Source organism: Rhodnius prolixus, unplaced genomic scaffold, assembly GCF_049639745.1.
Source record: "Rhodnius prolixus isolate KJV_2025 unplaced genomic scaffold, Rpr scaffold_2, whole genome shotgun sequence".
NCBI classification, from domain to species: Eukaryota; Metazoa; Arthropoda; class Insecta; order Hemiptera; family Reduviidae; genus Rhodnius; species Rhodnius prolixus.
This window is the reverse complement of record NW_027411592.1, coordinates 17,062,006-17,089,213: the sequence shown is the minus strand read 5'-3', so window position 1 is coordinate 17,089,213 and position 27,208 is coordinate 17,062,006. Positions and strand designations below refer to the sequence as shown.

General features: G+C 32.1%; 2 protein-coding genes and 1 long non-coding RNA gene across 7 annotated transcripts in view; 2 read left to right on the top strand and 1 right to left on the bottom strand.

Annotated features, from left to right (window-relative positions):
- LOC141449169 (uncharacterized) overlaps positions 1 to 5,480 on the top strand; it is a 33,256-nt gene extending 27,776 nt beyond the window's left edge. Inside the window, exon 9 of the long non-coding RNA XR_012455371.1 lies at positions 401 to 5,480. This is a non-coding gene — a long non-coding RNA (uncharacterized lncRNA). The remainder of the gene's footprint in view (positions 1 to 400) is intronic.
- On the bottom strand, positions 4,416 to 26,866 carry LOC141449154 (phosphatidylserine lipase ABHD16A). Of its 5 annotated transcripts, none has more exons than XR_012455367.1 (14): positions 26,702 to 26,866; positions 24,924 to 25,192; positions 23,652 to 23,705; positions 23,302 to 23,541; positions 22,513 to 22,583; positions 21,517 to 21,668; positions 21,301 to 21,439; positions 21,083 to 21,218; positions 20,551 to 20,715; positions 18,953 to 19,137; positions 18,029 to 18,162; positions 11,566 to 11,714; positions 8,186 to 8,357; positions 4,416 to 6,677 (listed from the first exon to the last, which is right to left on the bottom strand). XR_012455367.1 is itself a non-coding variant. In XM_074118291.1 (14 exons), the coding sequence occupies exons 3-14, from the start codon at positions 25,176 to 25,178 to the stop codon at positions 8,271 to 8,273; spliced, it is 1,767 nt and encodes a 588-aa protein (XP_073974392.1). In that variant the 5' UTR covers positions 25,179 to 25,192; positions 26,557 to 26,584; positions 26,702 to 26,866; the 3' UTR covers positions 8,143 to 8,270. The 5 variants fall into 5 exon arrangements, 4 of the variants coding, with proteins under 4 accessions (XP_073974392.1, XP_073974391.1, XP_073974394.1 ...); XM_074118291.1 differs by lacking the exon at positions 4,416 to 6,677 and adding an exon at positions 26,557 to 26,584 and having other exon boundaries at positions 8,143 to 8,357; XM_074118290.1 differs by lacking the exon at positions 4,416 to 6,677 and having other exon boundaries at positions 8,143 to 8,357.
- On the top strand, positions 12,085 to 15,998 carry LOC141449162 (uncharacterized). Its single transcript, XM_074118310.1, has 4 exons — positions 12,085 to 12,589; positions 13,830 to 13,991; positions 14,719 to 14,861; positions 15,546 to 15,998. The coding sequence occupies exons 1-4, from the start codon at positions 12,466 to 12,468 to the stop codon at positions 15,756 to 15,758; spliced, it is 642 nt and encodes a 213-aa protein (XP_073974411.1). The 5' UTR covers positions 12,085 to 12,465; the 3' UTR covers positions 15,759 to 15,998.
- Positions 26,867 to 27,208: the final 342 nt, after the last annotated feature.

Here is a 27,208-nt window from a genome sequence, read left to right as displayed (position 1 = left end):
CAGTGATTGTCCATAAATATAGAGCGTTTCAGAGGGAAATAATTTTACCATCCCTAAGTGAGGAATGCTTGTTTTTATTTTCTCTCTTTTAGAACTAGAAGTGTAACATGGTACTTTCTCTAAAACAGCATCTCTAGTGATAAAACTGAAAACTGAAGAACTTCCACACTTAGTACTGATAATAATTTCAGACACAGGTGCTTTTGGCAAGATAACTACTGTAAAAGAAAGAAAGAAAATAAATAATAAAACACAGTTATCATCAATGCGCGGAAAAGTCAGGAAAACAAAATGAATTGACATGCTTCCTTTTTTTTCATTTTCTTACACCAAACGGAAACGGATTGTGATTTAATTGATACTATGTTAATTCTAAGCCGATTGTTCAATGTGATTTCAGTGAATTTACTATGAGGGGGGAAGAAAACATTTCTGTACCTTCAGTATAGAGATGAAGATAAGACTTACATGGATGGAGCGGCAAGACTTGTACAAGCAGGAGAGACAATGGCCGGGCAAGACGCACAGTTGAAGACTCTCCGTGGGAGTCGACAGTTGGTAATACCGTCGCATCCAATAACAGACAATGGAGCGGTACGGTCAACACAAATTGTTATTTGCTTCTACACTTAAGCGCGCTGCCACTATTACTGCTCTACACGCAACTCTACTTTCATATGGCTCACTTATTTTTGTTGTTTTGTTGTATATATGTGTTGTGTGTAGGTGTAATATTTGTATACGGTTTCAGTGTATGCGTTTTTGTATGTGTGTCTAGTAAAGAAAGGATAGGGTAGCGCGCAAACAGGGTTGACAACAGTCTCTTTTGTTGATATTACCCGACCACTTTCACCCGTCCTCTCTCTCCATTCTTAACAAATACTCTGGCGGCGCACCAACCACATTCCAGCATACCTGGCTGCCATTTTGCAATCATTCCCACAATTCCGTTTTTACAGTTTATGAAAGTAAAAAAATATCAATAACCCACAACTACTAACGGTATCTACTTTTCTTGCCCATTCCCTAAATGGTATTGTGCTTGCCTATTTGCCTATTTATTGTTCTTGATTCCTGAATAGTCTTAAATTAGAACGATCCGGGGAGCGATTTCTGGTGATTGCACCATCTTAAGTATGTGTAAATGCTGGCAAAGGAAACCTTTCTTTTTGGGAAATGTGAATTTCCCACCAAGTTTTCTTAAAGAAAGATAAGATGTAATTTTTTTTTTAGGTAATTTCAATTTTATTCTCACAATTTCAGTGAGATAAGAAATCAGTCTTTGCTATACATACACAAACATAAAAAAAAGTAAAGGGTAAAAATTGAATAAACTTAAAACTTTAAATCACTATTCCAATATTAAAAATTAATTTTAAACATAGGATCATGGGTAGTCATTAAATAAATATCTTTGCATTTATCTGTCATAGCATGCATGTTTATTATAAATATCTCTGGTTTCTAGTATAGTCAACAAATGCGAAACAGTAACGGAAGTGAAGTCGAAATCTTTACACCAAGTTGACTAATCTACCTCTAATGAGGAATGAAAGTCCTAAATCGGCCAGGGACTCAATAAAACACGACAAATAAATTTAAAGATATGCAGCACTTACCACATTCTCAACATTAAATATTCCGTTACTTGTATTATTCCTTCATTTATTGTTAACATGCGGTACGCATTGACTGAAATTATTTCTTATAATTATATATTAAAAAAGATTCAAAGCTGTATGTTACGTTGATAATTATCACAACAAAATAATTTACAGTACATTTTATCGTAATATTAAACTCTCCCTCTTGAATTGTATACCTTGTAACAGGAACCTGAAGGTAAAGAAAGAAGTCGTAAATAAAAAGTCATAACGCATTGATCAATTTTGGAAAAAAATAACTATAAAATGTAAAGGTAAAAACTGGAGGTACTTTAACAGAGCCAGATAATTCCACGATCAGAAACCAGAGATGGTTTCTCAATCTTCTAAAATGATTGTAATTAAATTAAAAGTACTTAATAATCATTGTTTACATTGTTCGTGATTCATTCGATCCAATAAATAAAATTTCTTATGATCAAGATACTTCACTACATTTTGCCACAAAACATTAACTATGTTAGATTGAAAGTTTAATTTTTAAGAGTAAAATCGTAAATCAACCCTGCTCCGTCAATCACAAATTCTGTTTACTGTATCCTATTAAGTTAAAATAGAGAACCCACTTACACAAGAAAAGTAAAATAACATGGTTGTGAGAGTAAGATTTAGAAACAAGTGTTTCTCATTTCGTGTGTGTCAGGTCTTGTGTGTAAATGTCCTACGTGCGGTTTGCATAATACATGTGCGGCGCTCTAAGGCCAGGCCACATCTCACTGCAATCTTATCACATCCTGTGGTCTTTTTGGCTGCATCCTTGACAGTGCCGAACATGGTTTTGATTACGTTCCACAAACTACCGCAATCTCCACTTCGTCTCAGTAAAAATTATGAGTTCTACGCAGTTGGGAGACTGTACTCGATATGTAATTCAACATTCTTTGAATAAATAACTTTAAAAAAAAAAAATAAAATAGAATGAGCCACAAGCAGAACGATATGCCAATCAGTGACAGTATGTTGTTATTGGGTGCAGCTTATCTCTGCTAGTGTTGGCTGTCTATAGTATCTTGTTATAAATCTTTTCTATAAATCCGATACAAATTATACAATACTAACAATAAAAACAAATTAAAAATAATAATAAAACAAAGAGGGAAGGGATTAGCTATGAGGTTAGCATACTGGACTCCCACGCGGAGGTCCCGGGTTCGAATCCAGCAGCTGACCCTTAGATTTTCTCTTCCTAGGAGCTTCTTACAGCTCACTGTCCGGTGATGGACAGTGTTGTCTGTAACGAGAGAACACTGTCCGGAGGCCGGCAGTGCACTGGAAAAAGCTCCGGGCGCTAATGACCTCAGCTGTTGATGCGCCAAAAAAAAAAAAAAAAAAAAAAAAAAAATAAAATAAAACAATAACAACAGTAAGCCACTATATAATGTTAGCACACCATAGCTGCACCATAATAATGCTAAGACTAAGAGCATAAAGCAAAAAATAAATAAATTAGTACTTTCGGTGGAGCAATTTTCTTCAAGCTAGGCACATGTTTCCTATATTATATGATAAACACCCAGGGCAGCTAATTATAAGCAGCGGTATTTCAGAGCTGATTCCACTCACCACTCTTCTTTAGAAGTGCACTTAATGGAACTTTCCTAGAAAAATGTTCCCCAATAAACATTGTAGAACGCCAACATGAATACTACAAAGCTATATGTTATATAGTGCAGTACAGTGCTTATAAAGTTTATAGGAAGATCCTTGGAGCCGTTTTTCAGAAAAGCTCAAGAAAGTGGGAAAACGGGATTTTGAAGGGTAAGTTTCAGCCGGGTAACCTGCGGAAACCAAATCGAAATAGAAAGTTTCAGTTTCCTGCAATTTTTGTTTTTCAGATATTTTGCATATATGCGCGCACAGATCTTTTTCTAAACACACTTTTTTGGACTCACGAGGATCTGTAACTAGTGAAATCTCAGTAATTTGATTAGTTTGCACTACTTTTTTTTAATCTTGTAACAGATATACAAAAAATAACTTTAATAAAAATTACATTTACATGTATAAGCCTGAGAGTAAGTAAAATATATTTATGAAGCCTATATTTCAGGTGGTGCGTGGGTGTAATTACCAATCAAGTATATTCGACTTAGGCGACTAGGACAAATAATTCACATTCAAAACTAATGTGCAGAATAAAAAATCCGATTCCGGGATTTGAAACTGGCATACCTCAGTCTGCGCCCCAAGCCACGCAGCTATTGTCATGAAATTCATTATCCTGCAAAGAAAGCCTCTAATCATACTCTAGAATGTTCTAGAATATCTGACTTCTCTGTGTAGGCCAACCGCTGACTCTTCCAAATTCTCACACTTCTATAGAGAGCCACTTACTTGTAGCAATGATCATACACACTCATGCCCATGCAAACACACATTCACAGAGGGATAAACCATTTGAACTAAGCTAAATCTGTATAATACAAAAGTTAAAAAAAAAAAATTGTTAAATGTACACCACACATGCGCAATCCGTTGGAAACCAACGTTTCTGGTGGTGGTTGTTAGCTCAGACCTTTAGAGAAAATAATATGCTGGACATATATTTTATAATAGGCCAAGTGGCTAAAACAACAACAGAAGTCGAGGCAACATCAGACCGTATTTCCGATAGCAATCACAGTAATGTGTTTAGACCAAATTACCCTTTACATTCTAATAAATGTATAAATTTTACCCTTTAAACACTAAAAATTGCAATCCAAATAAAGTCAGGTAAAAGAATTTTTTAATAAGTAAATTAAGACAAAATTCACATCTCGTATTTATTTCTTTAAAGTAGTAAATAAACCATAAATTGTAATATTATTCTAAGAATTAAATAAAAAAAAGACTCAATTATTTTTGGAAAATAAAAACTAACTATAATGATGAATATTTAAGTAATAAAAATGTAAATAATAGCTGAAAATATTTATTTTAAGTTAAATTTAATAAAGTTTATTTTATGAAAAAATATAACTCATTTTTACAATTAAATAATCAGTCTATAGTTACTATAAGTAGAACAATATAGTTTTTACAATCAAACCTGTGAGGCGGGGAATATTTTTTTGGTAAATGATGTATAAGCGCCATAATTTTTTATAATTGCTTTAAATTTTCCCATTGAAACTTAAATAATTTGTCTTTTTTTGTAAAAATTTACATTCACATTATCAAGCCATTATGAATAATTCTTACCGCTTGAATTACTACCACAGTTTCTTTTCTCTAGAAATTAACATTAAGTTTTCTTTATTTCACAAATAACTAAAAGTACTTAACGAAAGTTTTGAAGTGCCGAAAAAAATAGTTTTAAAAATTATATTTCATTTATTCTTAACTAAAAATAATTAATAAGAAAAAAAAGAAGCCTTTAATTAATGTGACTGACCCTCAGCCAAGGTAGAGTTACATAAATAACTTTAACTTATTTGACAGTTTTCGCCATAAAACTGCATTTTTCTGTTAATGAAAATAATTAAATCTAAGTAATGCAGTTTCTAATGCAATGTACGAGTATAATAACCTTTACCTCAATGCACCATTGTGATGTGGCCCAAGTTTGACGAATCAGAACTTTTCATTATCTTATTACAAAACACAAAAAGAACTATCACTACTTATTCTACTTTTTGTAGTAAAAATTAGTATTATATAAAATCTAAATATGAATTAGAATTATGATTTGAACCTGGCAAACTCTGATAAAGATAGTTGTAGGTGAGTGGCAAAAACGTGCTACGAAACGAGGAAGCAGGGTCAGCGACATTAGGGGAAGACGTAGAAAAGATTTTTACACAAATGTTCACAAAAAAAAAAGAAGAAAAAGAATATGAATTAGAGTAGAAGAGGGTAGAGGGCGAAGGAAATGAAGCTTGGAGAAAACTACCAACTACCATCACCTCATTGATGTAGTATAAGAGGTTCCTGAATCAAGACGAAGAAACAATAAATACAAAATAGCAATTAATATGGAGGGGATATGATTTCTTTTTTTTCTTGGTTAAATCAACATAATAAATTGAAAGAAAACATCCACATAAAACTGTCCGGAACACTAATTTGGTATTAATAATGTACGAGAAAAATGGGCAATTACTTTTCATGAAATATTTTTCACATAAGGCCATGTTTTTGCATCTACTCAGAGAGATCAAAGCACAATGTTTCATAATCAAATATATAATTATCTTTAAAGTTAGCCGGCTTAAAAAAAAATTTAATCTTAATACACTGTCGACGTTCGTAAAATGTACCATTCCTTAAAGACAAAACTGCCCATCACGAACAGCAAGCTGTAAGAGGCTCCTAGGAAGAGATAATCAATCTACGAGCAGACAACTGAGCTGGATCGAACTAGGAAAAAAATACAATTGTCATTAATTAAATTTGAATAAGTGCTATTAAAGCAGGGAACATCAAAGTGGTTGATGTCGATTCCAGGGGATCGATATAATTAGGGGGTTGATGTATACCAATTGCTATTCAATCGCAAATTTATTGACAGCAACGCGATTTTCGTTTGGAATTGCTTCAGTCATGTTACCTAATTCTATTTTAAGAAAGCAGAGAAATAAATTACATGTGGAGCTCCGAGATTTAAGACTGAAACTAACCAATTTCGGACCAAATATTGGCTAATCTTGCCAAGCGTCATCAAGCACATCCTTTCTCATTGATTAATGTAAAAATTTGATTTTATCAACATTTTGTTATAGAGGCAGTAGATAAGAGGATTAGAAAAAAATTTTAGCGGTCGATGATCTAAAAAGTTTGGCGGCTTCTGGTCTAGAAAGCACTAAAAGTTGGTTGCGGAGAGAGGGATCATTTTATACTGAGTAAAATACTACCTTTTCAAATGAAGTAATTGTTATTTGCAGTTAAGGTATTAAATAAAATCCCCATAACTCCAAAACAAAACATATTTAGACAAAATAATGATAATAACAATAAAGGCATCATTTTAATGTTTCCTTCTACTGAATACAAATTTGGAGAAAAGTTACTGATCCACTTAAGCTGGGCCACCTGTAATACAGAAAAAATAAAAGCAAATATTCTTCACAATTATGGTTAGTTAAAAATAACTTATACTAATTATTCGCATTATAATTACTATTCTTTCATTTACAAGGATAGTACAAAGATTTGCTGTAATTACATATATCAAAAGAACAGTAATTATTGCGACAAGAATAAAAAGTTTACTTTCATATCCAAATAAAGGGAAAATACAAAATATTGACTAACAGGAGTTAATAAAGTAAAAGTAAAGTAAAGTAATCGCCTATTTTTTTCAGGCGGGGCTTAACGTCCAACTACCAATTAGGTGTCGTGGACGGAGGCGACTAGCAAACATACTTTACTGTAAATTTCTTTTATTAACCATTAAATAAAATCCAAGGCCTAAGACCGGGAATCGAACCCAGTACCACAATACATATTAGCTTCGCAGGTCTCGCCTCTAACCTCTCGACTACCGTGGTAACAGGAGTTAATATATCAGCATGTAATTCATCAGAATCACCATTTCTTAGAGTTTCTCACTTTTTATTTTATTTTGTAACCTTGGATTCACCTTTTTTTAAAAAGCTTTTTTTTTAGTGTTACTCATTTATTTTTCAAGTAGTGAATTATATTTGTTAACATAGTTGAGAGCATTTTGAAACGCAAATTCAAATATAAAATCTGAATACAATGTAATCCTTAACAAAGTGGACGAAAAAAAAATCGGATTTAAAGCCATATAAAAGTATCATTCAATAAAAGTCAGAAAATTATCAAAATAAAATTTCGTGCATTTCCTTACTTAGCTTTACATGGAAAGAGACCATAATTAAAATTCGAGTACATCTCACAAAAATCAGGTTTTCAAAGGGCTGGAACTGCAGGAAAACTTTTACTGTTTCTCTTCCTGCATCACTTGTTGTACACCTACTCTCAAACAATTCATCGCAAGTCCGCTAGAACTCTCAGAGTTCAGTTTGAAAGCCCTATGTAATGGTACTTTCGTTTGTTGCTACCACCAGCCAGCTGAGATGGAGTTCTTCGTTTCAAACTCAAGAGGTTAACCATCAAGAAATTCAATGCCAATAGTTAAATGGGAAGTCAGGATCAGCTTGTCGAAACGTCCGCAGGTGGTGTAAGGACTTTACAGGCAGCAATAAATACAGTAAGAGTGCCCAACTTCCGTTTCTTACCCAATGCTTTGCTTTGGGGTCCTGATTTTTGGGGAATACCTTCTTAACAATATGCGATACACACTACATGAATGAAATGAAACCAATAATGCCGGGTTTATAAGAAATGAGAAATTAAATCACATTTTGCATTTTGAATGTATAAATTTTCCTATTCTACTCATTTCAAAACACAAAATAAGACTTCAAAGAACAATTTATTTGTTGCGAGAAAACTTATTGAAAATAACAAAATACGAAAAATAAAGAACTTAAAAAGAAATCAAAGAATTAGTGTGCAAAAAGATTTACGGTTTTCAAATTTATGCTAAAGATTTTATTTAACTGGACATCCACCTGATAAAGATATTGAACAAGATAAAGATACATTTTTCAAGATATGGTGCTGCTGTAAAAAGTATCATTGTGATTTCTCTTTCTACTAAAGATCTTCAGTTACACTAATAAATATTCTTGAAGGTAATGGCGTGACATGATTAGCCGCATAATCCATCATATAATGTTCAGCCTGTTTATAACAAAATAAATAAATATTAGAAGCATGAAAAAAAAAATGCCTATACAGAACATAATTGACATAGAAGACAGTTAAATGTATATAACTCGCATAACTCTAAATATAACTCTCACTGTAATTATTTTATTAGGAAAATGTGTTTTTGGGCAGTTTGAGGAGGATGGGATGTGCTTCACCCCAAGACAGGGGTCGGCAACCCGCGGCTCGCGAGCCGCATGCGGCTCTTTTATCCAAATTTTGTGGCTCTTCAGCCTGTACAAAATAAATTGTATATTTCAATTTTATTGAAACAAATGAAAATTTCATTTATTGAAGTAAAGATATTTTCTAAAAAAGAATTTTAAATGTGATAGGTTTGAAATTGAATAGAATTATATTATAAAATACAGTACGTAATATATAGGACTGCCGTCATTTTCATTCCAATACAGGTTTAGTTATTATTTATTCGTTTATTTACTTTACAATATGTGAAAATAAATATATAAAACATTGAAATGTTATTGAATATCATAAAATAATAATTTATGAATACAAACGATCTACAGAGTTTGTTTACACTATCATCCTTGCGGCTCTTGGTAAGATTTATTAAAATTATTTAAGGAGAAATGGCTCTCTACTTGAAATAGGTTGCCGACCCCTGCCCCAAGAGCTTATCAATCTATTCTCCATTTCTCATTCGAATTCATATCTACACATATAGGCGCTTTTAGGAGGGGAGAGAGGGGAAACCCCTTTATCCCGAAAACCTATGTAAGGGAGGATTAGCTATGCAGTTAGCGTACTGGATTCCCACGCGGAAATCACGGGTTCGAGTCCAGCTGCAGACCCATAGATTTTTTTCTTCTTAGGAGCTTCTTTGCGACAGCTCACTGTCCGGCGATGGACAGTGTAGTCTATATCAGTACTCTGAAAAAAGCTCCGGGCGCCTATAACCTCACAGATGTTGACGCGTCTTAAACCATTAAAAAAAAGTTTATATTATTTAAGGAATTAGCTCTCACGTAAATGGCTTAACTCTCTGACACCTGAAATTAAGTTGAAAATTTCTGCATTCTTAACATAATTCTCTGGGTTTAAAATTGGATCTAAGTTTAGATTAGATTTCGGAGAGATTGGTCCCAATCAGTTATGCCCTCCCGCAAGTCAGAGCATTTGTTGAAGCATATCTCCAGTTCTTTCTGTCACTTGAAGACAAGAGGTTTTTCTCTTTTATAATTCCACACTCTAAAATGCGATAGAAGCACTTCATTATAAGCTATCTGATGGCAGACGAAACGATGGATTTATTACTCAGTTGCTACTGTCTATCAAGAAGTATTGACTCCCACAACTGTTTGGAGGAAAGCCTCAGTAAATTTACGCGAGTAGCTAAATTGAACTGTGGCGCTTGCCTTAGGCTTAAGATTTACACCCACCATTGCTACGACATCTTGTGCGTTCATGCATTGTGTTGTACTACTGCGGCATTTTGATTTACCATAACTCCAGCTTCAGGGTCTTTTTGGATACCATGAGAACCTTCCCGGATTAAGATTCCCATCAAGCAATCTGACCAAAATGCCTGCACGCCCCCACAACAACACGACTAAATACTCATCAGAATAGCCTTTTAGACAGTCTCACATTGCCTTGAATTAACTTTGTAGTACTTGGTAGTCAGTCTAGACCAACGGTTCTCAACCTGTGGGTCGCGACCCCGGCGGGAGTCGAACGACCAAAACACAGGGGTCGCCATCGGAAAATACAATTTTGCAATTCGAAGCACTTTTTAGCGATAAAACTGAGCTGCAGAAAATAGTTTTCTTTGTGGACATCTTTGTCATCTTGTATGACTTAAATTTATCACTGCAAGGACCAAATGCAACGTGCCTCGATTTGTCCGAAAAAAATAGATCAATATGAAACTTCAGCTTTGGAAAAATAAATGGGATAAAAATAAAATTTACATGTTTTCTACATTATCTGCCTTCTTTGAGGAACATGACTTCAGTAAAAGAACATTTGCACATGCTTGCAGACGAAATTTCATTACTTTCCTAATCTACCTGACACCCATTTGCACTTGCCAGGAGTCCATTCACGGTGAAAGTTGAAGATGTTCCGGAGACAGCGCAAGAAGAGTTCATTGAATTAATTAACAATGAAGGAGCGAGAACAGATTTCTCTACGATGCCACTGAAAAAATTCTGGATTAAATGTTTACAGTTATATCCTATTCTGTCTAAGACTGTGCTGCGCCATCTTCTTCCCTTTCCAACAACATATCTTTGCGAAACATGGTTTTCCAGCTTGCTGGTAATCAAGTCTAAATACCGAAGTAGACTTGTTGTGGAAAATGATCTTCGCTGTGCCCTTGCAAAGACAACCACAACCATCACACTGAATTGGCAGCATACTGTTGCAAAATATTGCACTGTTGTTTACTGTTATATTACTGTTGTTATATTTAAACCCATGTTATGCCATAATGAAATGTTATTTATTGGAATTAGTAATAAATATTTCTCAATATATAATTAAATATGGTTTTTGTTATGTTTAAGTTATGATTGATTTGTAGCAATGAGAATACATAATGCATATCAGGTATTTACATTCCGAATCATAACTGTAGCAAAATTACAGTTATGAAGTAGCCACCAAAATTATTTTTTGGTTTGGGGTCACTGCAACGTGAGGAACTGTTGCGGGGTCACGGCATTAGAAAGGTTGAGAACCACTGGTCTAGACGAATGCGATAAGTATGATAATGTAATTAACTGGTCCTTTATTATTTCAGCAGCACCTTCAAATGGCCTGCAAGACTGGCCAGTTTTCCTACACTTACTGGTATGGACCTCCCAAATTCTACCTTTCTTCTATCTCGCAGTCATAAGTTTAAGATAATTACTAATATTACTATTTTATTTTACATCTTAAATATGTCATGTTGTCCAAATCATTTTTAAATACATTCTTAGAACAATATAATTTTAAAAGTAATTGAGTTGCATCGTAAGTGAAAAATAGTTTTTAAATGAAAAAGTAGTGCATTATAATCTCAAAACGAACCTCCCCCCCCCAAAAAAAAAGTGGGTGCACCGCTGTATGCACAAATTAGTAAACTATTAAATTTCACTTTTCGCTAAAAAATATTTTTAACATTTTTTTTTTTTATATACAAAAGAATGGTACTTATTACGACTATACTTACTAAATAAAGTACTAATCGAATCTTCTGTTCGTTGGAGAGATGTTCGCCCAATGAACTGTAAGGGTATTTACTGCCATATTGTTCTCTATATTCTGCTAAAATTCTCCTACATTCTTCTCTATTAACATTAAATTCCTCTATCAAACTGGCTGTAAATAAAAAAAAATAAAGCAAGAGTTAATTCTTTCTTTCTGACACTATAACCGCGACTGATCACAAAAATTAAATATTGAACGGATGGCCATTAAGCTGATTTTAAGTTGAAAGTTAAATTATATAGCTAATTAATCTAGTTTGAAACAACCACACAAACTCCTATTTAGGTTCTCAACAGAGACATCTTTGATGGTATCAAAGGTGTTATCCAGCACTCCGAGTTATTTTAAAATAAAGTTGAACCTACACACCAAACCTCCGATATTGAACAAAGACAACTTCATACTTCATTGTTTGCAACTATTTGATTGTGTAATTGACCAAATAACAAAAATATACCCACCTAAACAGAATAAAGAAACCAAATAATCCAAAATTCTGACATTCTACGTCTCCTAACATGTTATTTAAAATGTTATTGTGTCTGTTGTAAGTGTCGTGTTCGTGTGGAGTTGTAACTGACACAATAATAATTGATTGTAGCGAAGAGGGGAGTAAATAGGATATATTGATGAAATAAGGTCAAACAATCAGAGCAACACAGCTCAAATAATGATCAGCACATCTAATATTATAGGGAGCTAAACCAAGTTGGCCCCTCTGGAGCTCCCCAATTCATAATAACCTGATCTAGTAGTCTAGTATTGCTAATAATATTTAGACTCACTCTTTTTATTTAGTACTTACCATTCACTTTACTCAAAAATCTCTATTTGGTGCGATAAAAACAGAATATCAGTAGATATGGCTAAATATAAATTTAAATTGTCATTAATTTTAGTAATTTGGCTATATAACAGTCCACAAATAAGTGCATATCCAAGATTTATAATAAACCATCCTCTAACAACTACACCAACAAGCACAGGTATTTATAAAACAATTTTAATTTTACTTTTAAAACTAATTATTATTACATTAGTATAAGGTCCGTATGATAATTCCATGGAACTGTGAAAATTTAGAGAATGGTCTCTTCTTTAAGTCTTAATAAAAAGCATTAACTTCTTCATATTTCAATTATAGTCTTTCCGTAGGGGTGGGCCATTCAGTCTATGGCCACCGCGACCTCAAGGATCTAATCCAATTTATGATTATATCTACATATAGATTCAACATCTAAGAGTAAACACGCATACATAAATTGAATTTCAATTAAAAATTTTTAACTTTTAATCGATTCCTTCTTTAATTAAAGTGTAAACTCTTTTAAAATGCAATACCAATTATATCGAAAAATTCTGACATAAATCGATTGTCCCTTTTCGACATTAATCACAAGAGCAAAGAAATTCTTCATTGAAAATTTATGGTAAATAATATATTAGGATAAAATTAAAAAATTCCTAGTAGGAAAAATACTGAAATCTGTAGATACTCCCAGTGTTCCTGGATACTATTGGACTGCAAGTTAGTGAGAACGCTTTTCCGAGATCTACCATTAGGCAAGATACATTTCTATCTTATTGAGGATATAAGGATGCGAGACAATACAAGATCATAAGTCAATATGAAAGTATTATCAAAAAAATAAGCAAGAATAAACATGAACAGATAGTGAGAGAAAAATCAGTTGTCACCGAAATTGCGTTTTTTGGGCAAAAATTATTGATCTTTAGAAAATTTATTTGCTCCTATTTGATAATAAAAACATTTTTAATTACTTCTTCCCCCCAAAAAAGGAAGTAATTTGAAATCAGACAGATTTTCTATTATAAGTTTTTATCTCGAAACAACTATTTTGAGGCTCTCTACCGTATTTTACAAAATTCATGTATTAACCATGTATGTAAATATACACCTTAAAACTCAAAAACAAAACATTAAAATTTTAATTTAGCCACTGGGAACGCGAAAATCAAATTTTTGGTATAAACGGCCTTTCATTTTTTTGAAATTCTCTTGAAATATGCTCCCTCGATTTTCTTTTAGATTTGAAATCGTGCACAAGTAGTCAAGATTTTCTTTTGCTTACACACAAATAGATGGTAACCAGGAAAAATTGTACAATGGTAAGATTCATATAATTTTAGCAACAAAATGTTGATATATATGCATATGTTTTGTAATGTTAGACATAATATACATTTTTTTTTTTTCTCTCCTAGAGAAAACAAGTAACATTGATACAACTCGAAGTGTGACTGTGCAACATGTATCGAACTATTCAATATCATTGGTGCCGCTAGTTTCTCGTATATTAAATATGATACCAAAAATAATTAATAAAATTACTCAATTCCAACGGAATAGTTCACAACAAGTAAAAGGTGGGTACAGTATACATTACTTCATAGTTATTAAGCAAGAACCGTCGCCACAAATACAATCCATGCCCGACTCAAATACAATCCATGCCCGACTACTACAAAATTTAAAAAATAGAATGTAGAGGATCATATAAAATAAACATTTAAACGTAAAAAAGAAATAATAAATTAATAAAATAATTTGTGTAACAACAAAGATGAAAAAATAAGGACATTGGACTAGATTCATTTTGAGTTGATTCTAGGCGGCCTAAACTGTTCTCAATAGAACGCATGCACCCTCCATGTTATTTGGAAAAAATCCCAATTTAAACAGAATAAAAAAAAAGTTCAAAAAGAAATCACAAAGCCGGCCGAATTAGGTAAAAAATTCACTCCCAGTAATGGACGATTTGAATTTCGAGCTTACCCCTACAGCCTAAAATTGGCATCTTCGAATTACCACCTATTTTGCAAATTACCACCTACTACTAAGCGAGTTAAAATACTTTTTAAAAAATCTATGAGATGAACACAGAAGATAAAAAATAACTTTTTTTTTGTTAAGACAAGTAAAGGAGCCAGGCTTACAAATTTTTATGTACAATGAAACAAATACTCATAGATTGCTCAATTAGTCTCGTTGCAGATCTAAACTATTCTTCAAAATTTAAATTTTTGTAATCATTACTGTCTTTTTTATTCATGTAAGAGTAGATAAATTGAATTACAATTCTCTTATTTTCAGCATTCGACGATCTTCCACCAGAATTTTCTGGTGCTAATCCCTGTTTAGATTCAATTCTTTCTACTAGACAGTATCCTGGATCATCATGTCACTTTTATCAATGTGTGACTCGACAACCTTCATCAATTAAATGTTTACTGAAGGTAAAAATGAAATTTTAGATTTATAATTACCTATCATTTTATTTTCAACTGCCTGAAAGTGGATTTAAAACATTAAACATCTGGTACAAAATGATTCCTCTCCGAATAGAAATCAAAGACAAGAGAATAAGTTAAGGAATCTCAAACAACATTCATTTTTCGATATTATCTTCTACCTAACTGAACATGAAATCTGTGATTCATTAAAATTTTCATAAAATTATCAAATCAATCATTGTGTTTCGCTATTGGTTATCAAATTTAAAGAATTTTGATTTAGGCATCCACAAAAATTGAAAAGCAAAATTAAAAATCTACTTGTTGTATTTCCTTTTTTTTCCATACCCACGTCCATAAGAGGCATCACGGAACCATTTATTACTATAAATTGAAACCTCCAGGTTCTATGAGATACCTAATGAACAGATGGCGCGTTAGTGTTTTTGTTGAACAAAGATTTAGTCGAGGAATACGCAATAACTCATCAAACAGTTGAATCATATTCAACATGATTGACTCATGTGCAACAGCTGCCTGTGCAGAATGTAAATAAATAAATTTGTGATAATTGGAATTGTCAGGGATAACCCCAGTGAAGCTAAAACTTCAAAATAAATACATCCCCCTTCCATTAGCGTTATTTCAGGTTAATTTTACATTTTAACTTAATATTGTCATATACAGGTGATTGAAGATTCAGCAATAGGCGGTACATCAATCAATGCATACAAATTGAATATAGCGATGTCATCATTTGTAACAAGTGTACAGATCGACGAATGCCTTTCAATAAGAATTTTCAAATGTTTACCTGGTTATACTTTTAACAGAAAATCAAATACTTGTTTAAGAAATACCCAAAATTTTGAAAAATTTAACATTTGTGGTACAACGTAACATACCATTAAAAAAGAAACCCGTCGATTAAACAAAAAGTAAAAATCCTTTGAAATTTTGGAAGAATTTAAGTTGCGATTGCTCAGGTAATATCGATTATTTTTTTATTTATTAATAGTATTGTAATTTATTTATATCATTTGAATTAATGCTCAGCCAACCTTGTTAGCCCTCAAAAAAAGTGTTAAGCAAACCAAACACAGCTAACATTGTAAAATAAATAGTTCAGAAATTTGCTGAGGAGCGTTTTAATTTTATTTAATTGAATACGTGTTATATCTCTTTCAGAAATAAAGCCATACAAATTAGTGCATTGGCGGTAATATAACTAGAATAATCTCATTCGATCACTTAAAACTTAAAATTAATGCTTGAAATCTATTGGGAATTCGTAAATACAAGATAAAATTCTTCAACCTCTTTCTCGACTCTCAGGACACGCAGGGCCTTTGTTCTCCTCTAAATACTCTTTAGTCATTCTTCGCTCCCAATTCAATCTTTCTATAACTCATCCAAAATTCCTTTCATCTACATTCTTCTACTTCTTTTAGCTCCTCTGGCTCTAATCCTAATTTTCTGGGTAATACAAAATTCGTTCTTTTTTTTAAATGATTATTTAAATGGGTATTCTCTTTTTGTATATCTCGTTTATCTTGATCTTGTTTCAGAACTTTCATTTTCTCCTTATTTATTCCGTTGTCTCTAACCTTCTTTTTGAAATGAAACATCTTTCTTTAACAATTATTGTCAGAATTTCTCTTTCCGTAACTATCATGTTTACTTGATACATTGTCAGTTACGTTATTCTAAATTTTTGAGGTTTTCGCATTTCAGAGCATAGCGTAACTTATATAATTTCCAGTACACAAAAAGAAAAGGAATTTTTCCCAAAAAATGATACGAATTTTATATTACTTAATTTGTATGTTGCTTATTATACGTAGTTTAATCTATGTACTCTTATATAATGTATACATAAGCTTTAAAAATGGCGTCATCATTCTAACGACTCTCTTATACTCTCCTAATATTACAATTCTGTTTATCTCTTACTTTCTCTGTTAGTCAAAAATTACCCGAGTTACTAAGTAAACTGACGGTTACCTACCTACCTACACCACTATCACATCGATTTGGAAGAAAGTTTTTCTTAGTTACATCTTTCGCCAAAAAAAACCACACACAATATTCATCCCAAAAAACTGTATCAAATAAAATTGATTATTGCATAAACAAGTAGTATGGCCAAATTTATTAAATAACATTTTTAGAACCATTTTCGAAAAAATGTAAGAATCCAAAAACTATTCTGTAAAAGTCGCTGTACCAGTTAAATTTTCTCCAATTTGGTAATCTAGCAACACAACTTGACATACAGACGTTGTTCTGCATTCAGTTCTGAAGTAAACTTTTAAAGGGGCATGTGGCAGTTTATTACCTTAAAAGCTCTCAAAATACTAATTTTTCCGGAAAAAATGTTTCCAATTAAGGTAATCGATCGGTATTTATGAGAGGGACAAACGATAATCGAAGTTAAATGAAAATTATGAAGGCCATTTTTCGAACAAATCGTACAAAAATTGAAACATCGCTTCAGTCAAAATCGCACTCAAGGTTTGATAAATTTCGGTCAAAAAACAACAGACTATAAAACTTTTTTTGTTTGCGAAAAGGAGATCTCACAACTTGTATTTCCTGTGAAATACCCATTTTGAAGTTTTGAAACGATCGCAAAACTAACCCTTATCAGAAGTAATAGAAAGAAAAACAGAAAATCATCATAGCATTTTTAATAAGTTTCAAAAATTTAACAATTGAGATTCAATAGTGGCACCAGCACTTGATTTTTGACACTTTAACCTATCCCTGTTTTATTCTGCCTGCATTTTTCTCAGTTTGATCCTTTTTTTAATTATGCTGACCAAGCAAATCACAAGTAGTCAAAGTTCTCATTTCCTATTGTGGAGTGTTAGAGCTAAAACCTTGCCACCTCAATAAGCGAAACTCAAACAACAGCAAGAGGAAGAAAAGACCATTTGTGGTCTGGATTTAAGTGCGTTATAATTTAGTAATAATTATAAAGAAATGTATACATGCAATAGATGCCTTCAAAGTGAATAAGTATTGCTCAAATTTTATTTCCTTTTTTTTTTTTGGTTCATTTGATTCCTTAAATATACATGAATTAAACGATTCCACGGAATATATGATCACTTACTTAACTTGAAGTTACACCTTACTACCGCTAAACTAGAAACTAGAACACACACCTTGTTCTGCTGCTGTAGTAAGAAGCCAATCACAGAGTACATGTTCAGTTGTTGCAGTTACTACAGAGGGATACCTTCTTCTCAGCAGTTTTGCTAAGAGCATGTTCCCTCTATTAGATGCTAGGTCCCCTGGACTGAAAAATAAAAATTTAAGACTATATTGGAATCTGCCTACCATCAAAATCAAATAAAGTTCTACTTTGTGATTTAGGAAGAGAATTTAGGAATATAAATTCTATAAATCAAAGTAGAAGTACAAAGATACTTCTTTGCACGGAAGAATTGCCTTAAAATGTATGCTTTGTGGATACCGCTCGCAAAAGTAAGAATGCCTGAATCCAACTAAAAAACTAGGGAGGTTAGAATATGTTATAGGTATTTATAAAGAAAATCTCGACAAAACCTAACCAAAGAAGATTACAAAAGAGTATTTTCTCTGTAAAAATTCAAATTTGATTTTCAAACGATTCCTTTTCTATTGTGAACAGAACAATAATTAAGTCTCAAACTTAACATTCTCAGCAAGAGAGGCTCCCTATCGACAGGTTTTCTCCTCTACTTTATCCACTACTCGTCCTATTATTCGGAGCAATTGTTAAAAAGTAAATTACATGAGGAATCACAGAATGGAGTATGTTAAGTTCACAAGGAAATACAAATAAGGGCCAAGTATCGAATTTTATCTTCAAGATCATTAACATCACATTTCATGGTAATTTCGGAAATTCTTTTCTTAAAAAACGAATAAACTTTAAAAAGACAGAAACGTTGCCTACAAGAACTTCTGCCAATCCGAAAATTATTTTGAATGAAATGAACACTAACTTCATCAGTTACAACAAAATCAAATCTTCCGAATTTATTTAAAGTATTTTTAACAATCGGTATGTTTCATCATTATGAAATGATATTAAAAATTCTTACTCAGTAGCAATGACTTCATCTTGAGTTCTTCTGATCATTTTTACCGCACCTTGGTATTCAGCTAAGTTTGCAGCGACGTTAAGATCTGCATAACATCTGATAGTTAATTTGACAAGTGGTTCGAGAACATCTGGCATCTGTCTTAATGCCAACGGAAGTACGTCATCAAAAGTAGCATCTAACACCTGAAACAACATAAGACTTCAGCATTTCACTGGTCATATTTACCCTGTCTGTTAACACAGTTTAATCTACTTAAAAAACAAGACCAAATCTATAGACACGACTACAGATTCACGAAAAGAATAGAATTCTCAAAAACTTGGACCAGAACTACGAATTCCCTAGACAAAACTAACATTAACAGAGTACTAGTAAGATAAATAAAAGAAGATCTTGGCTATTGCATAATGTACAGATTAAGATGTTTCTCAGAGATGATGAGCTCAAGTGGTTCTTGCCTCTGGAAAGAATCAAAACGATTGCATAATTATTAATTTCCGGTTACTACCGTTGTAACATGGAATTCTGCAGTAAGCTATGAAGGAAATGGCTTATAATCTTGAAAACTAATTCATTCTAACAGCATCGACATTGACAATGACTCTTAACAGACCAAGAATTTGGCTATCACTTCAAAAACGAAGTACTCACTTACCTACATATCTTCTAAATATAAATCTCACTAAGCACTTTCCGATGATAAAAAAAACAAAAAAAAACTAGGTTACATCATCACACGAAATCTTTTTTTTTTAAATTTATATATTGAAAAATTTACAACTGCAAAATTAGCATCTAGTAAATATGATGAAGGAAATAGATGAGCACAAGAGAGGAGCAGTTGTCCACTGACATCCCTCAGAGATATTGTCAAGCTGTGAGGAATGAGAAATATGAAGGAGATAGAATGTGAATGTTATAGGGGAAAAGTGAAGAACTTGAGCTGAGCGAGATGCGAGTAATTAGCAAGGAAATAGAGCTGAGTGAGAATAGTGACTGAATGAGAAAGGAGAGAGATATTTACAAAGGAAAAATTATACATCAATTTTACTCCATCAGTAGATCTCCTGGCCACTGGAGTCTGTCTTCTATTGGGATTCCCAGGAATGGAGTGGGAAGAAAGTTCTTGGATTAACGGATTGTAGTGGAGAGAGAGTTATGTTGTACCGAGATATGATGAGGTCGCGTACAAAAGGAACATTGAGGTCTTTGTGAATGGTTTGGTTAGAAACGTAAAATGGAGCATTAGTGATACAGCGAAGAATTTTGGATTGGAGTGTTTGTAGGTGGTTTCAACATTTAATTTAATGATAATTATTTTCGTATTTAAAATCTCAAAAAATAAAATTCCTTTGGGCAAAGAAATGCTCCCAGTTGAGAAAATTAACACTAATAACTCAAGAAAAAATCATAATAGTATGAAAATGGTATGAGCTTTTTTGGCCAATGTTCTTTTTTGACTATTACATTGTACACCACTTCTTTACTGAAATAGAAACCTAAGATTTTTCAGTAAAGACCTACTTCCGGAAAGCGTCTTATTATTATTAGTAGAGATGTCTAAAATTATTAAAGTACTTACAAAAATTACTTACAACAGCTTTGATATCGTTATAGTGTTTAGCTGCCCAGGTTGTTGAATATCCACCAATACTCCAACCATATAATATTATTTGATTTGGTTGGAATCCCAATTTGTGGATTGCGAATTGCATAACTGTTTCCATTGCATTTTGCTCTTGATCAATATACGGCATTCCCTACAATTTAAATTATTTTTTTGGATAACTATGTTCAAAGTTCTTGAAAGATTTTTTTTTTTAAGCAAACTCGGAGTGACAAACAATGCTGTGACATTCAAAACTGATAGCAACATTATCGACATTCAATTGCAAAGATTTTGTAATTATTATAAGCTTAAATGTAATGGCTATTGGTTTGATTATTGTTTTCATTTTGCTTTTAATTTATTTGCCCTGCATAAAATAAACTAACTAAAAAAGGTCAATAGCATTTAAGCAAAAAAAGTAACTGACCATGAGAAAGTTTACAATTTTTCTGTAACCTCTTTAAATCTATAAGTACACATACTTCATGTTACAAATATGACAATTTTGTAATACTTACTGTGGAACACCCAAAACCGGGATGATTCCATCCTAACACTGAAAAATCTGCATGAATTGCAGTTGGCATGATGCCATTTTCATAGAATCCCGCATTGCCCTCTGAACAGATTACCAATGTGTTCCCTTTTGCAGTACTTCATTTAAAATAAAATAAAAATATTTAAAATTTTAAAAATAAAACTTTAAACATACATATAATCATGCAATTTAACTTACGTTTGATTAACCCTTTCGGGTCTAGGTCTTCTGTCAACAAACATTGTATCAATGTAGTTACCATCCTTTGTTTTCAACTTGTAACGTGTTCCATTCATATTCTCAATGAGAGTTTTTCTACCATCCATTAAAACGTTGACTACAAGGAACAAAGTAATTATAATTACTGCTAGCAATAAACAGAATTCTCAAAATTAATTATAACTCTCCACTGACAAAGGATATAATTAAGGATGGAAGTTGATCCAGGGTAAAGCATACGGATTCCAAATGTATGCAAGACCACATAGCCAATAACAGAACATGGGCTTCTTATGAGAGATGCAATTGTGGATCTCCAACTTGCTCCATTCTGTCTTCTCGGAACTCTAAAACGTTAATAATAAGATTAGTTTTTAAACGCTGATGGTAAAGTTTCAGAACTAAGAACCTTAATTACATTTAGTGCAATAATTTACAAAAAAAAAAATTACGCATTGCCAATATCGATTTAGCTTGGAAAGAGATCCTACGGGAAAAAGTGCAAATCACATCTTTCTCCTCTCTTCTTGCATTTACCTTTTTTAATGTAATTCTAGTTAAATGTACGATCTCAAGTGCTGTTCTGACAGCTTCTCAAATATGCTTCATTCTCCTTTCTGCGAAGTTCCAATTTCCTGATTTAAATTCCACAAATCTCGCACAGGAGTTCATGTGATTTCATAATACTAAAGGAGCGGTCTCGAGAATGTCTTCAACTTAGATCTTGAAGCTAGCGAATACACTCTCCTTGTGTCTGTTTGATCTGCTGTTCAGCCCTCAATATGGTAGAGCAAACCTTAAATCCGTACTGGTATCAAAGTGTTTGGGTAATTTTTGTCTTCTTTGGAAACACCACGATGCCGCACTTTTTGGTATAAATTCTGATGCACTTAGGAAATATTTGATATCATTATCTTTCATTCAAAGAATATAGAAAAGGAAGACGTAAAAGTCAAAACTAGCTTTGGATAAACCAACTCCTAAAATCATTTCTCTCATACCCATCCCCATATCAACAACAAAAATTAATAAAAATTTGTAGAAAAATTACTAACATAACTAAAGGTGATCGAAGCACAAGATATTAAAAAAATAAATAAATAAAAACTTACAAAGGTAACAAACAACCTATACCAACCAACTTTTAGCAGATAATACAATAAATATATATATTAAAAGAACTATACTTACGCAAGTGAGTGACTGTATTCATATTCTACTGGCCAAGATTCAAACTCAAAATCATAATTCTTTATATTTTTCTGAAACAAGAGAAAAAATAATAATATATTACTCCACTTACTCATAAACATTGTGGCCTTATAAACAGTCTTTAGAGTAAGAGGATAAAATACATAAACAAAAACAAAACTATATTTTTCAATATTATCTTAAATTATATATATATATAAAAAAAAAAATACACAATTGCAAACCAAGGTAAGTGAGGGATCAGCAACTTTAAAATTAGAACAATCCACATTAAACAGCTGCTCGTACATAACATTAGCCAATGTCCCAACTGACTGCATGGAAATGATAAAAATAACACAAAATAAAATGCTGATATCTTTCGAAAAAAGTAGTTTGGATATGAAACTGAAAAGTCAAGAGGAATGTGACCTCATGAATCCAGCTTTAGTAGGTGACCCAAAATTTTAATATTAGAAAACAACATTAAACTAATAAAGCCTGTAATCTAAGTGTTATGATTACAGTAATATAAGCGAAGTTTTAACAAAAAATTTATTTATAAATAATTTAAAGTGTACTTACTTTTTGATTACTAAATATATCCTCGCATTAATTAGTGATGATATTCAAAAGCTCAAAAATTATTAATTTGAAAATTTGTAGTTTTGCAACTGACTATTTTTAACGAAAAGGCCAAAATAAAAAATAAAAATAAAAAAGCGAAAAGTTAGAGCAATACTGAGAGTGCAGATTGATATGAACAACACTAGGATTGAACGTACTTACCAAAGTACGTTCGGAAGGCAGTTTTTTAACTTCATCTAGTTTTGTTAAGAATTCTTTGTAACGAGGATTTGTACATCGCCCGTAGCTCCGAAGACAGTAAGACGTGCCTAGAATGACTCCTAAACTTACGGAAAATTTAGTAAGGGTCATCATTCCATCAAGGCACAAATAACCACGCCGATATAGGCAGTACATGATAAATGGCGAAGTGTACAAACCAACTTTCGAACACAAAAATATCTGTAAGAAACGAAAAAAATGACAATCGAGCTGCACATACTATTTTTGGAACTGAATTATTTCATAAACAACATAAAAAAACCATAAAAGTTAATCATAATTAGACGTACTATGAACAAGCAGTTCTCACCGAGTCTCTCAAAATCGTTGGGATTGTACCTTTCCTACAAACAGCAAAAAGATTACAATGTTTCTGTCTGAAAATATATGGATAATATGATACAAAAAAAATGAATACCCAACAATTCCTCAATAGCATGTACAGAGAAGGAGAATGCAAGCACTTGAAAAATTCCATTTTATACATCACTGAATATATTAACACAAAAATATTTTAGAACCAAGTTTGTCTTCTAATTAAAACTCAAATGTAATTATCAACATTCTGTAATCAACTATGGAATTTCACAGTTTCATTTCTACGGATTAGTAGGCAGTGTAACCTTTTGCCACATAACCTACCTCCAAATAGAAGACCTATGAGCACAGACTTGATGGCAACACTGTAGGTTTTTTTTATATATAATTATTGCTGGCTTAACAAATTGAACACTCCCTACTTCCACTTTTCCCTAATGAAAATAATTTTTATTATAAACTATTTGAATTAACAACAAACTTCCATTAAATCAAACAACAAACCTATATGTCAAATTCAAGTCCATATTCCTCTTAATAATACACCTTCAAGTCACCCGCACAGCGTTACTTCTCGCCGGTTTAGATATTAGTTTAGAAACAACAGTAAGAGTAACTTCTTTGATTTGTTTTTATACTTCGATCAAAGTTAGCCATTAGTTATTATTGATGATTACTAAAAACAGAATCTATCTAGACCAATAACTTAATAATAGATTTATTTGATGTAAAGAAAAATATTTAGTAAAAAAAATTAAATTATTCCCCTATTTCTTTTTTCGGGCAGTGATTAACGTTCAGATAGAGGATTCATAATAATAATAAAAAAATTTATTTAACGTTAAATTTACATGTATACATACAAGATGTTTGCAAGAGTACCAGTATCCTTAGTTTGCTCTTAATTACTATTGTTCTTGATTCATAATGAATCTTAACAACTAAAATTTTGCTAATATTACTGCAAGTTAAATTAAATCTACATTTACATTTTATTCTGAAACCACATTAGTTAGTGAACGTTTCAACGTCTGAGTTATAGATGAAAGATTTGATACAAGTAAACATAATTTTATTGATAAAACTTTTCCACCGTACATTTCTGTGTGTATTTCTTTTGTCCTCATTTTTTACCTACATTAAGATGCTAGAAGTAACACAAGTGATTCCTAAAGGAAATTTGGTACAGCTAGGTGACATGTACTAACTTTGAACGGTATTTTTAAAAACTGAAGGCTACTAACCTTTTTCAAGAATCGAAAAAGCCCAAGCCCAGTTTTTCTTTTTGCTGGTACTATTTTTTCCCCATTTGTTGGTGTGTCCTTGTTTACATTTTTTTCTTCATATTTTGACCAATAATTATTACAGACTTTAATGAAATCAATTAAACTATCACTTTTAGTAATCCATAAATAATCAAATTCATTTTCATTGTCTTCTAGAAGTGTGAAAATGTCGAATGATTCATTTAGAAATTGTTTTTCACCTTCTGTTGCCATCTGTGAGTGAGATCCTACAAACATAAATAATTAATAATAATTTTCCTTTCTTCATCTAAAAGGTGAGCATGATTACTATCACGTTAGATTTTGGAGAAAAAAATTCGCCAAAACTTGATTTAAACGAGTGATAAGTCTCTCTCGCTGCTTTAAAATCCATGAAATACCTCTACTTAAAATAGGTTTGTTTGTAGTTGTCAAGAGCGTGGCTTGGTAAATGGGAGATCTCCAGTTCGAATCACGCATGTGACTACTTTTTATTTGTTAGAAAAAATTGTTTATAGTAAAGTATGAGCATCCGCACCCGTCCACGATGCCTAGATAAGTTAGATCCGCCTGAAAAAATAGGCGATTTGTTTGTTAATGTTAAAAATTATAAATATTTTTACCCGAACTGACTTTCGTTTAAATCAGTTCAATAGCTATCATCTGGAAAGAATGTCCTTGATTTGCAAGTAGTTGGTATTTAGAGTGGTGGATAAAACTTATGGCCAAAATCAGGTTCAGGGCGACCTATATGGATTATTGATGAGGTTTCTTGGGAAGTCTGTCTAGTCAAATCCAAGTAGGTACAAACCAGATGCACTTGCTACATATCTGGCAAGAATTTGCAATCTTCAGAATAATCAGAAAAGAAAATTAAAATGTAGAAACAGTGCTGCATAAACTAAGGTTTATAAACCCCAAAGACATTTGGGTGAGTAGTTTTTTATTCCGAACCCAAGTAGGCGACCAACAGCTGTCACAAAGTTGACCTAAAATAAGTCACCTACAATGCATTGGACATTAGAGCAGCATGTAATTATTGGCATAATTGACAGAAGAAATTGAAAAGATTTATTGTTCTACTATCGAAAATTTGAACAATTTAGGTGCTGCTAATGTCTGATAGAGGGAATAGTAAAGTAAGTTAGCTATCCTTCTTTCCGACCTCGCCCCTCAACGGTAGTTAGAAGAAAACTTAATATAACAGGCATTACTTAAATTTTACTGCCATCCCAAAAAATATTAAGTGCTATTTAGTAAATACGACATAAAAATTAATTTAGATTATTTTTTTATATGAAGTACTATGCAAGCATTTGAAAATAAGTCAGCGTTCAAAAGAGAATTCAATATTCAATGTGTAGAAAGCGCCAAACCGAGATTTTAAAATAATGAATGCATAATCCGTAATAGAGTAATTTGTTTGTTTTTTTTTGCTTTTCTCGTGATATTTTTATTAATTACTCGATCGTGATTTTGTTTCCACTTTTATTGAGGTTGCCTTGGAAATAAAAAGTGTCAAAGCGCGATAATTACTTTAAGGATTGTGCAACATCAAAGGAAACTTCAATTTTAGTTTAGAAAATAAACATGAAAAGCCAGAACGACTAACCTTCAGTCACGTGTACGATATAGGATCACTGAAATAAAAATTCACATCATCAATCACATACTATTCCTCAATATCCGATTAATGGCACATTTAATAATCACTTAAAAGATAATGGATTGTGAATAATCCAGTAAGTTTTACTTACAATAAGGAGCTTAATTATTTTTAATTCATTTACTCAAAATGATGCCTTGAATTGCAACAAATATTTCCTTGTCTGGATTGAATTCATGTTGAATAATTTAGAAGATTTAGGTAAAACTAAAAACTTTTTTTTTTCTAGTAAACAGGATTTGAAAATCATTACAAAAAACATATGTTAATGATTTTGAATCAATATTAAATGTACTTGGAAAATACTTTAATTTAAAACATTATTCATGAAAATTCATTCTATGGAGATCTGGATAAGAGGGAGAAGATAAGCTGTCCTCTAAAATATTTTCTGAAGGAATCTAAACCCATATAGCGTTAATACAAATTTAATTTTCTATAAAGGTTTATTTATTTTTAGAAAAGAACATAATGTTAAACCAAAATAACAGCACCAGGAATAATAAGATCTGATGTGAAGTTCTAGAAGCACGACTTCCTCTTAGTTCTTATGGCAAACACAAATTTTAGATCATTTATGTATAGTACAAATAAGAAA